This window comes from Pterocles gutturalis, unplaced genomic scaffold, assembly GCF_000699245.1.
Source record: "Pterocles gutturalis isolate BGI_N339 unplaced genomic scaffold, ASM69924v1 scaffold12033, whole genome shotgun sequence".
NCBI lineage: Eukaryota > Metazoa > Chordata > Aves > Pterocliformes > Pteroclidae > Pterocles > Pterocles gutturalis.
In genome coordinates, this window is record NW_010123146.1 from 87,140 (window position 1) to 99,839 (window position 12,700).

Here is a 12,700-nt window from a genome sequence, read left to right on the forward strand (position 1 = left end):
AACAGGGATCAGAACCCCCCCCCACCCCAACAGCTAACAAAATATAATGTTCAGTGGTGTAACAGGGATCAGAATCCACTTCCAAATGTTTGACTACTTTGATTAATTAACCTTTGCAAATGTACTGAGAATAGGAATATATGTTGCATATTTCAGCATGTTGAAAAATATTAATCTCTGTCAAAATTATATAATTGGGACACTTTATTAAACCACGAATATGTTCTCTTTGTTTTAATTTTACCTCAGATTTTTTCTCTTGTAATAATTATCCTACTTTAAAACATTGGGAAATTATACATACATTTAGATATTACCTTTCTATAAATTTCCATAGATATATTAGAGTGGTCCAAGACACAACTAAGACGATATAATGATTTTTAGAAAGCAGTATCTGAAGTAGCTCCCTATACGTGGGTAATTCAATGAATGTATTGTTGATAGAGAGCTACTGATGTAGAACAGTTGAGGTGAACTTAAGTCAGATTTATGGTGAAGGAGCCACTCTGGCTTATTTGCTTACATATATTTTCTTTGTAATTGTGAATTGAGAAGTTTCTTCTGTACTAAGCAGCACTAATTGTTATTATTTGTGAATATAACCAAGTGCTGACTTGGTTTGGTTGAAGTGGAACCTTTCTGCCAAGATCCACGTTGCAGGCTGAAATGAAGGCTCAGTGTTGTCTTCCTGCAGGACTGCCACGTAGCTGCTCCGGCCGAGTCACCACAATATAATATGCTCTTGAAAATGGAACAGTCTAAAAGTAGCTACCGTATTTGGCCACACAAAGGAATGTTTTTATGCAGAATTACAGGGCTTGTAATATTCCAGAGGTCAAGTAGTTTTCCTGTCTGCACAACCCATAGTCCTTGGCCATCTGTGAAATACCAAATTAGACTGAAAAATCAGATTTTCCTTACTGTTTTATTGCAGACCATATTTAATATACTAGTACTTCTACTGTAGCTGGGAATTGACTAGGAGGCTGCAAGGGTATTTATTTTGTCTCCTGGTAGTTGTCACAAATATTTGCCTCCCTTAAGATTATACTCAAAATTACTCTGCTTGGTGGTTTACATCAATACTGCCACTCAAACCAACTCCAAAGTAAAAAAATTTGGAGGAAATGTAAAATCTGGGAGACAGGCTGCTTTGGATGTACTTCCATGCTGGCATTTTCCAAGGAAATTCTAATTATGTTAATGTCTTCAGCCCTTGCTTTTGAGCTGTTTTTGTTTTGTTTTGTTTTTGTTTTGTTTTGTTTTTAATTAGCAGAGTGTTTATGAAAGCCCGTTTCCTTTTCCCCCAGAGGTGTGTGTAAAGCAGCTGTTGTTCCGCACAAGTGCAGAGCCCTGGGGCACTGTCCCCCTGCGGAGGCAACCACGAGGGGCATTTTTTGTGCTCACCCACCTGCGTATAGTGGCAGTCAGGCTTTCTTCTAGGCTGTTTCTTCACATTCTTTGAGAGCAAAAGATCCCAAGTCCATTTCAGTATAGATCTGTGCACACAGGGACTCCGTATGATACATATTTATTTAAGATTAATGGCAATGAGTGTGGTCCTATGCATTAATTGGTTGATGAGTACGAGGCCTTGTCAGGCACCCCAGTAAGGCTGCACAGGGAATTCTAAAGCCAATTTGAGTTGACTTTTTTTCTCAACTGACTATAATTTGTGTTTGGATGTTCAGCTTTTAGACTTAGATCTTTTGCTCTTTTCTGATAGAGACACTGAAAATGATTCCATCTGCTTTAGTCAATAAGAGGATTATAGGCAGCACACTCTTGCTATAAGGTGAAAAACTTTGTGCACTATTTTCTTTTCAGTGTGGTTGCAGTAGATGGTATTGAAAGATGTGCGACATGCACGCTTTTTTTCTGCAGCAGGAGACACTGCAGATTTGGAAACTAGTAGAGACTTTACAATATACAGTTTTCAGTGTTGAAGAGAAAATCTGATTTTGAGTTATTAAGTTCGGAAGATATAATTCATGTACCTGCCTGCCCTAGATAGTAGAGGATATAAACTAATGGTTTCTCACTTTTCTATTGGAATGGCACGTTGCATAAAAAAGTGAAAAGAAAGCTCCTTTTAATTCACCTGTGACATTGTGATATATTCAGACCAATGCAGCCTGAGGAAGGAAGAAAGGTCTGCACAGCAAAGCTTCTGCCGTAGTAACTAATAGCTATCCAGCATATCCTTTGAGATTCTGCCTCAGTCTTCTGAGTTTAAGAGAATCCTCTGGTTTAGGGGTAGATGCACCAGTGACTGCGTGCATTTTCCTTGTCTTCCTCGGCCTTCACCCTCCCTGAAGCAGGTTAATCCATATGGGAACAGCGATAAAGAACACCATCGATATCCATTTAGAAAACGATCTAAAAGAGGACTGAACCGACTGAGGACAGAATAATGCAAGTTGTTTATTACATACTCTTCTAGCTGGAACAAAATCCGGAAGTTAACAAGGCACTTGCTGCAAAGCTGACTTTCCAGTTATAAAATTAATCAGACAGTTCTTGGATAGCTGAAAAACAAGAAAACCAACCAAGCTGACAAAATTGTGTTGATATGAAACGGAGCTCTGCTTGTTATTTAGAGGTGTCAGATGAAATTTGAGCCTAGCCTTGTGAAGGAGACTCATCTGTGGTTTAATTTTCTGAGCCCTGGGTACAACTTTGCTCTGTGGGCATTTTCTTTAGTAGTCCATGAAGTGCTGCCACATTCATTGTCAACAGGAAGACCCTACGGTCAAAGTAGTTTCTTGCCCCAATCCAAATCTTGATCATCAAATCACTGGGAATTTTGATTTGTGGCTGTATAAGTCCTTCAGTAGAGTTGAAAACCTGAACCAGAACTTGATTCTAATTTGCTTGTGTGTCCACCAGCAAATATATTTTTAAAATATCATAGCATATGATGTAGATGAGGAATTATACTGCATTCCAGCTTCCCTAGAATCCCTGCCTCTCCTGTGTGGAAGAGCAGGGGCACATGTTGTGTTTTTATCTGGCTGACAGACATGGGGGCTGCTGCTGTGAGCTGAAGAATGTAAACACTTTGCTGAGATGTAGCAAAAATCCCCCACACCTTTGTAGAACATGTAAAAAATCCACCAAAATCCAAAACTTGCTGTGGAATGGAGAAAACATGGTCAAACCCAATATTTGTTTCATGTTCCATCCTTTTCTCCAGACTCCCTTGGCATTTTTTCCTTCTGCATTCTAGTCTTACACAGATACCAAGAACTAGACTGCTGATAGTATTGGTATTATACGGCACTTCAGTGGTGGGCCTGAAGCTTGCATATGAACAAGAGCCGAGATGCAAAAGGGTGGCAACGCAACTGGGACAGAAAACCAATGGGATGGCGAAGAGCAGAAGAAAGTCAAATTTGTGTGTCTGCACCTCAAAATTGAAACGTTGAAGTAGCGAGGATCAGGAAGGAGTCGGTGTGCTAGCTGCAAGTGGGACCCCAGTAAGCCCTGGAGTGTCTCTGTGGTGGTTTTTTTGTATGTGTGTGTTTTCAAAATGGAGCTAGATGGAAAGGGTGGTGGAAAAGGACAATACTGTGTAGAAAGGCTGCACAGCCAGGGGTGGAAGTGGCATTGTATGAGCTCTTCCATTAATCACCTTTTTATTTCTTCCTTCCCTTACAGGTGCAAGTGGGAAGTACACCTCAGGACCAAAGAATTGTGGGATACATTTCCTGCACTCACTTGCAAGCTATTGCAGGTACTGCTCTAATATGCATATCTCAGTTTTTCACTATTGCTAGGAATGTGGTGGTATTCTTGTGCAACAATAGCAAGCATTGCTTCTCCAGTATTTCTGACAAAGTGCAGTGTGCATCGCAAACAGCAGTGAAATAGCCAAGAGAGAAGGGTAGACAAGTATACCCCCAAACCCTCACATTTTCAGTCTCAGAGTTAAGTATTACAGGACACAGACAAAAAATACCCCTTGAGAGCTTTTCTTCTCTTTGCTCCCTCTTAACCAAATGCTGCTATTTTAGCAAAGACATTGCTATCATCATTACTTGACAGCATTTGACAACCCATACTGTGAGTATCGGGATATAAACTAAAATTTCTTTGTAAATAACTAGGGAATTATCAGAAGATACACGATGGGACAGTTTTTCCATCAGAAATCAGCAGCTGGAATACCCCCCAATTCTCTGGTTTTTCACCTGCAAATTTCATACATAAATGGCTAGCAAGTTAATACTCATTGACAAATTCTCTTGGTCATGTTTAAAAGCAGTTCCACTATTACATATACTACAGCATGACACAGCATGCTCTATATTCTTTGTTTCATGAAACAGTATCTTCTAAGGTCGTTAAAGATAAACAAAATGCAAAAATTCTCAGTAGGGTGTGGAAGGCTTTTTTTTGGAGATTTTACTGAATTATCTTAAAAAAAAAAAAGAAAAGAGATGTTCTTTAATAGCAGATTTCTGTGTCTGTGAGATATGTGGACTCCACTGCTTCCCACAACCAGACTGGAATTTCATGCAGCTCTGTCAGCCTGTGGTGGAGCCTATTCCTCCTCAACCATCTTATGACCTTTTAGGACCTTTTTTTTATGACAGTGTCTTAACACTCAGCTCCCCTTTTCATAGTAACATTCAGAACAAGACTGAGATAGATGGGTGGCCTTATTTCCATTTTACAACCCAAGTCTAGAAGGCAAGGGGAAGAAAAGTTAATAACTTTGGGTCATTTTATTCCATTTGTAGTGTTCTGATGCATACCCTTTGAAATCAAGACACTTCTCCATTTTAGCTGTTCAACTGAACACTCAATTAAAACTGACAAATACTTGAAATTCTTGAAGATGTCTATGGAAAATTTTCCATAGACATCTCTCCTGTCTTTTGCATTAAAACTATCAGTTCTATACTTTGAGCCGGTGTAGTAATAAAATAAAAGCCAAATCTACAAACCTTCACTTTGTGTAAGACCAGAATTTAGCCGGAGGGGTGGATATCCTTGGTTTCACTTGATGCAGTTGTGATTCTTATGCTGCTGAGAGAGAGCATGACAGAGCCCTCCTAGACTGCATGTAGGCTGCACACTGAGGCAAGACAGTAATGTATTATAAATGGGAGAACTTTGAACCTATGCCTACAGCATGTCTAGGTTAACCAGTCAGGCTGCTGGCGTTCGTTCTACTTTGTCAGTGCTTCCGTTGCAGAGAGACAGACTTGGGAACAAAACTGCCAGTCCCAAAGTACAGTAGAGACTGGATAGTTCTAAAGGAGATTCATTAATTTTTCAGCTACGTTGTAACAATGTAACAGCCTTCTCTGGTTTTCTATTTTTAACTCTGGAATGATGGTAATGTACTGTGAGATTCCTCAGGTTTGGTGCTCTTCTAGGTTTAGGTTATAAACCTCCATTTTTAGTCCTGTTCCTTTTTACTAGGTAGTCATGTATTCTCAATCACTCTTTGATAACCACATTGTGAAATCCCTAAAATATTAAAGAGGAAGAGTGGGAAGGGAAGAAGAATGGAGAAATAATGTTCTGTTTTCAAAGTCAGCCTGAAGCTTCTTCAAGGGTAAAATGCAACCTTTCATTTTCTTACTTATGTTCTTGCTTCGTATTTTTAGGCTTATCTGGTTCAAACTACATTCAAATAAAGCAGACAATGATTTAAGAGTCTAACTGTCCCTTGATATATCATATTAGTTTATGTAAGGAAATGGAACACTAAAGTTCATAAGTTTGGCAGAGCTGTGCTTTCTGATTTGTATCATCTGATTCATAACATTTCACGCATTTAAAAAATTATCCAAAAACCAGTTCAACGATGTAAAGATGTGGTATCTATAAAAACAAGCACTGTTTAAAAGGTCAGCCATTTAAATCATCTTGTCATACATGGCTGAGTGCAATTTGGCTTCCCTTCTAGGATACATAAACTTACACTTGACAGTTCCAATACTTACATGAGTATAAAATGAAGGGATCAAACTGCTTATGGTGAGGGATGAACTACTAATGCTTTTTTCAAGAGATGTGCTGGCTAAACTCTGTTCTGAGCAATCACTCTTTTTTCAGACCTGACATTCACCTTTTTCAGTAAAACTTTAGAATTAGGTGTAGCTTATCCTCTCAATTCTCTGCCTATTACTGAATGGTGCTGTGAAGCAGCTCTTCATCTCCAGTGTGGAAATAGCTGCATTTCAGGGACAAATTAAGGGATCCTTTAATGAGACTTGAATATAATTATTTTCCAAGGGGCTGTTAAGTTTACATGGTTCTTTTATGTCTTTCAATTAGTCAGTGATTAATGTTCTGGGCAGGTTTTGCTGCCTAGAATTCACCCAGCTCCGCAGTTCCTTTGAGTCATGCCTGTCAGACACCCCACCAAGCCATCAAAACAGCATCAGCCTCAAGATGTTCCAGCCCAGGGCCCGATGCTGTAGCTTGCTGGATGCTATCTCATAACCTCGTTCACATCCCTGGTTTGCATTTAGTGTGAATCTAGTCATTAGCAGTACGGGTAGTGGCAACTCACACTTCTCTAGCACCAGTTTCAGGTTTCAGAAGCCTACACACAGTTTAAGCAGAACTCAGCTCAGGACTGAGAGAGATCTCTCAGTGTCTGAAATTCTGGGTGTGCAATCAGCACTTCAGTGCTGAAACAGCAGAGCTGGTGTACGCACACCGTGGCAGCCTGCTCTTGCCCCTCCTCTCAGTTGTGCTAACACAGCTCTTGTGTTGCACTTGACTACGGTCCTGACCTAGCTGACAAGTAACCCAGCAGAATAAAAGGGGTTTTGCTGCTGTTTTGGGGTCTTGGGTGGTTTGCTTTTATTTTGTTTTACCAGCCTATCCTGGATTAAGTATGTTACAATTGCAGGGGGCTGCTTAATCTGTCAGTCAGGTGTGGCAAAGCCTGTCTCATGGCTAAACTAAAGCCTTTTGTTGTGACTTGGAAACAGTTTTTCCTTTTGACTAGGTTTTAAATCCTACACTTTACAACATTGTTTTGCTCATCTTCCCCAGGTTCCCTGACAATATATCCTATAGCGCTTATCAGTGCTGAGAACTCTGGTTTTAAAACCCCCACTGGATCTTCACTTCCTCTGACTAGGCCTGTGAGTTGCTTTGTTCAACCACCATAGAGGTCCTTCTAAAATCTTTCAGAGTAGGACAAAACAGTCTTCCTCAGTGTATAGAACCTACCTGCGGTTCTAACTAAAGCCAGGATTTTACTCAGGCATTTCCAAAGTGAATGGAAAGGGCAAGCATGATTATCCTATAATGAACAAAGGTGATTTATTTATGCTGGCTGAGGTTTCCCTCACTGCTCTTTCATCCTTTCACAAAATCTGAAGCTGAAGGGAACTTGGAAAGAATTTGGAAATGCTGACTGCAGGAACCAGTCATAACACAATTATTTGCATTTTTCCACGCCAGTTACTGAGGAAAAGAGTGCAGAGCAATTAGCACAAATCTCCATTCTCTGGTTAATCACTGGTGGCAGTCAATCAGATCAGTGATTCTATCTGAACTTTTAATTAGAGCTGAAGGCTGGAAGAAGGAGAAGTGGAATGTTAAGCATTGGGAGTTACTACCTAGTTCTCTTCTGCTCATATTTACTCATGATATTTCATTTCAGCAGCAGATTCTGAAACGTCTGCCTCCCTGATTGTTCTAGATTCAGGTTTGGCTTCTCCTCTACTTTGGGGTCTGATTAGTTCAGTTGTCTTCATCTCCAAAGCTACTGATCCTTGGGAGCTGGTAAGACTGAGTCTCACCAGTAACTTTTGCATACAGATAACATGCCGTACCTGCTGTGTAGCTGCAGTAAGCTGGATCCCGTTAGTTTAATACAGTTACAGTCAAGTCGCATTAGAGGATCCCATCTTTTGTCATGGAAATGTCGCTCACTTCATTGCACAGGCTCCAAGTAGCATACTGAAGTGCAATTACTTCTATGACCTCTAGTGGGGATAATCAGAGATGCCAGACTATCACAAGTTCTACACTTTTTCTGAAAAGAAATGGAAGTCATCTGTTTCCAGAGTTCCAAGGCTACTGTTTTTCTGTAGAGCCCTGAGGTTATCTGTTGCACAGCACTGCTACAAAGGTTCAGCATTCTTACCAAAGGAGATGTATATCACTATATAGTTAATGCTTTTTGAATAATAGCAGAGCATGTTACCAGACACTTTTCACAATATCCTCCTAAAATGTTTTTGCCTGTCTGTATTTGTTTTTCTCCAGTTTTCTGTTTTGGACAATTTTTACCTTTGTGTGTTTCAGTTAAGTGGGTTTGCTACATGCTGCCTGATACATTCTACCATCCATACGCCCGTATGGTAATGGCCACGTTATTTTATCACTCATCCTAGTGAAGCCATGCTAGATGGATAATTCACAGAAAATGCAAAAAAAACCTTGACAGTTCAGGGATGTAAAAGCCAGTCTTGCACAGTTAAGCAATTTATATAATTGTGACTTTGTGGGGAGCAAGACATTACTACATTCTTGTCAACAAGCACCATGCCTAAAAGTTAAGAGGAACCAAAGGCAGGTCGAAACAAAGTACTGGCCTAAGGAGAGGAGGGAGGGTAGAAAGATTCAGATGCTGCCAAAGGAGGACAGTCCATGAATTCGAATAAGCTTCACCAGGAATGAGAAAGCTGGGACAGTTCAGCTTTGGGAGGAGAGGGCTCAGGAAGGATCATCACAGTGTGTAAGTACCTGATGGGAGGGTATTAGGAAAATGGAGGCAGACTCTCCTCAGTGGGGCCTAGCGACAGGACAAGAGGCAATGGGCACAAATTGAAATGCAAGAAATGCCATTCAAACAAAGGGAGATGTTTTTTATTGCAAGAGTGACTAAGCACTGGAACAGGTTATTCAGAGGTTATGGAGTTCCCAGATACGGAGATATTCAGAGCCTGACTGGGCACAGTCCTGAGCAGCCTGCTGGAGATGGCCCTGCTTGAGCAGAGGGGTTGGACTAGGTGATCTCCAGAGGTCCCTTCCAAGCTCATGCTTTCTGTGAATCTGCAGTTTCATCTGTATCTGTAGTTAGACAGAGTGTATGTGTTAGCCACACACACCTTTTGTGGTTATTGTCACCTGCTCCAGGCTGTATTTATTCCATGTGACCTATTTCTTGTGCTTTTGTCTAGCTATGTCTTCACTGTAGGGCTTTCTTTTGCTGTTGTAGCAAGGGTTTTTCCCAAGAATACATTGCTCTGGATTTGTGTCAAGCTGTGGGACCAATATTACATGAACTTGAGGTAGAAGTAACAAGAAACCGTAGTTTAGGGAATAGATCCAGGAAGCACTTGTACCTGCTTTTATATTACAGCCCAACTGGTAATGATTTGTCAGGAATAACATGAGTGGAAGAAAAAAATCAGATTATTTACTGTTGGAATTACCAGTCTGAAGAGATGAGTCAGTGCTGGAACCTACTTAAATCTCACCCTTTCCCTGGTCATGTTCTTTTCAATATTTCTTTTAATTGTTTAGGATTGTATCAAATCATGCTTGGTTGAACATTTCTGATTCAGTTTGTATTTAACTGTTCTTTTTAACCTTCGCCTCCCCTGCGATGTTCTTGAAAATCCAACCCTTCACAGCTTGATAGTGGTAGGAAGGTGGAGTCTGAACGCCTAAAGTTTGTCTGTGTGCCAATGCAGTTACAGTGTGCTGCAGAATTCACATTTTAAAAGTCTATAAGGAGTGCTAGTGGCAGCTACAGTTGAGACAAGTGACTAACAAGCTGTGAGGATGTAGACTTAAATATTCACCATCTCCATAGCGTCCACTGAAAGCAGCTTTGGACATACATAACTGATGTTTCTCATTGTGTTTTTTACACCTTTTTAATAGCTAGCACAAAGTCGTAAATCATGTTAAATAAAACTGTAGTCAGAATAAGTCATTTTGGGTTTGCTGCTTTTCCTTCCAATTGTGGCATTTGAAAACAAATCTTTTATTTTGAAGAAAAGTAATGTTGTTCTGACTTGGCATATCAAGTCTGAAACAAGCAGAATTATAACTGTTAACTATAGGTACAGTGAAAACAAAAGGAAAGACAATATGGTAAACAATTATTTCTAGAATGTGTCTCTTCTTGCTCCTTTCCCCACATCAAGCTTTTGCTGTAATCATTTTAAGAGAGCCGGTAATTAATTTTTTTCTTAGAGTTCACGTCTAAGCACCTAATATGCTTGAAATTAAGTGTGGTTAGTTGCTATACTTACAATTAATTAGTGTCAGATGGTTTCACAAACAATAAATATTTGGCAACCAATCAATCTCAGCCCTTTCCTATCACTCCTATAAAACAGGGGCGCATCCTCAGCACATGTAGCCTAGTGTAACTACCCTGCAACTGGTGGAAAGGATCTGGTTCTTTGTTTCTGAAGTACTGCCTACCTAAACCTGTGTCTACATATACCTTTAAAAAAATGAAAAAAATACTTCCTGTTCAGGCATTCTTACCTGAACATAAATAGAACCCTTCCTTGGATGGACTACTACAGTATGAGTAAGTCAAGTTTACCACTGATGTATATTTACTAGTAACACTTGAAAGTTAAGTTTTTCAGTTTTAAAAATTAGAAAGCAAAGCAAAGAAATATCAAGTGGATTAGTCCAGAACATGCTGTCCAGTTTCGTCTGAAGTAGGATTTTAACTCTGAACTCCTGATTATAAGCATAGTTCATCAGATCATCTTCCTCCTGTGGGTAGAAACGTCATCATTTTGGCTGGTTGGCTGCAGCATAGGTGCCTTTTCTTGTTTCTTCAGATGTGCCTAGTATGATTGACTCCAGAAGGAGATATTTAAATCATCAGAAAGTGTGGTTCCTAATGAACTTCAGAATGGGCTAAGCACTATGTAATAGTATACCTATTAGCCACACGATTTCTTGTCTTGCACCCTCTTTCTCAAGATGTCTAGCAATGGATTAGCAACTAATATGTGGCTGAGTAACATGCTAAAAGGAGGTCTTGCTTCTTGTTTTGGTTATTTGTTTGTTTGCTACAGGAGATACTACTGTTCGATGTGAGCAACTGGATATGCTTCAAGATTGGCTGTCTGAATTCAGAAAATCTACCTCCTCCTCCAGTACAGCCAATCCAGAGGAGCTGGTGGCTTTTGATGTAATCTGTGGAGATCTCAACTTCGATAACTGCTCCTCTGGTAAGATGAGGTTTTCCTTTTCCTGGTGTCTATCTATTCCAAAAAGGAATAGGAAAGTTCTTGATTCCTGTGGGTTATAGCAGTATACTAAGTTATGACTGGTTTTTGCAAGGAAAGACTTGATTGCTACAGCTACTTCTAAAATCAGTACTAGCCTTGAGACAGCCAAGAAGAGTACTTCACACTTACAAGCTCTCATGAGTCATTAAGCATGCTGTTTTTTAAGGCACAAAGGGCAGTAATTTGTTGACTTGCAGTAGCAATAATGAGGACAGATCCAGTGGTTTAGCTTTACTTGAATTAGGTAGACACTATTGTCCTAGAATTCTAGTTACTAATGAAAGACGTGTATGTTATGGGATTTGTGTTGAGAAAAACTAGTAAGTTCAGGCAGTTAAAAATAATTTGATAGTGCATACACACAAACAGCGGAGCTTAATGCTGCAGAGGGAATTAAGCATTACTGAACCAGTCTTGGAAAAAATTAACTGATACTGTGTACTCCTGGGTTTTTTTTATTTTAATAAATGTTTAATTTTTTTTTCTATATTTGGATGCCGAGAGTACTAGGAAAAAGAACTCCACAAAGCCATAATTAATGGGTGGCGAGTTCACAGGGATGGGAGCCTCTTCCAAACATAAATATGATGCTCTGTTAACAGTTAAATTGCCAGCACAGAGTGCAGAGCATTGTGTTCGTGTATCCTCTCTGCCTTCCTACTTGGTACAGCTCAGGCATCCAGCAGAGCTCCTTGATAGCTTTATATGATGGCCATCGACTCTGCTGGTTTGGAACTGGCAAAGGGATCAGCAGTGCCCAGCAGCCACAAGGCCGATGGCTAAAAGGTCTTTTGGGTGACTGGGCCAAAACTGAAGTACTGAGATAAAAAGAGCACAAGACAGGTACAGTGAGGGGGGTTCATCAGAAGATTTCGTCTGTGCTGGGTTACCAGGGAGATGTGCAGTGTACAGCTGAGCTCACACTGCAGTACTCAAAGTGGGATTCAGAAATTCAGACGAGAGTTTGTGGATTAGCAGGTGAACTTGTGAACAGTATCTAGTGTGAATTCTGTAGTCTTCATAAGAAGCTTAGGTAACTGAGGCTGAGAGCAACAACTGTACCAAAAGTAATTTTAAGAAACAAAAAGCAAGCATTGTCTGATCTCAAAAGTAACGAGTATTCTCTGATCTCCTGACTTGTATCAGACACTTGGAAGATTTTAGCAAAGTTGGAGAAACACTTCACTAGGTAGAAAAGACCATCAACCCAAACCACAGCCCTTCTGTTGCTTGTTTCTAGCTCCTATTGTACCAAAAAAAAAGTCACAGGTATATGATCCAAAGTAAACTCAGAATGGTCATGGAAGGTGCTGGCAGGTGCCCTGACTGGTAGAAGAATCCATTATGCACTGTGTGGGTGAACAGTAAGTGCTAATAGCTACAGAATACTGTAGTTAAACAAACATGTATTAGGAGAAAATAGAACAGTGGCAGTGAGGGAAGGA

The 12,700-nt window shown here is 40.1% G+C and overlaps 1 protein-coding gene across 1 annotated transcript in view; it reads left to right on the forward strand.

The window, feature by feature from the left end:
• The window catches only part of SMPD3 (sphingomyelin phosphodiesterase 3, neutral membrane (neutral sphingomyelinase II)), a 33,001-nt gene that overhangs the window by 9,843 nt on the left and 10,458 nt on the right, over nt 1-12,700 (forward strand). Inside the window, exons 2-3 of the mRNA XM_010077800.1 lie at nt 3,664-3,739; nt 11,040-11,195. Of these exons, the coding sequence (XP_010076102.1) occupies nt 3,664-3,739; nt 11,040-11,195 (232 nt within the window). The remainder of the gene's footprint in view (nt 1-3,663; nt 3,740-11,039; nt 11,196-12,700) is intronic.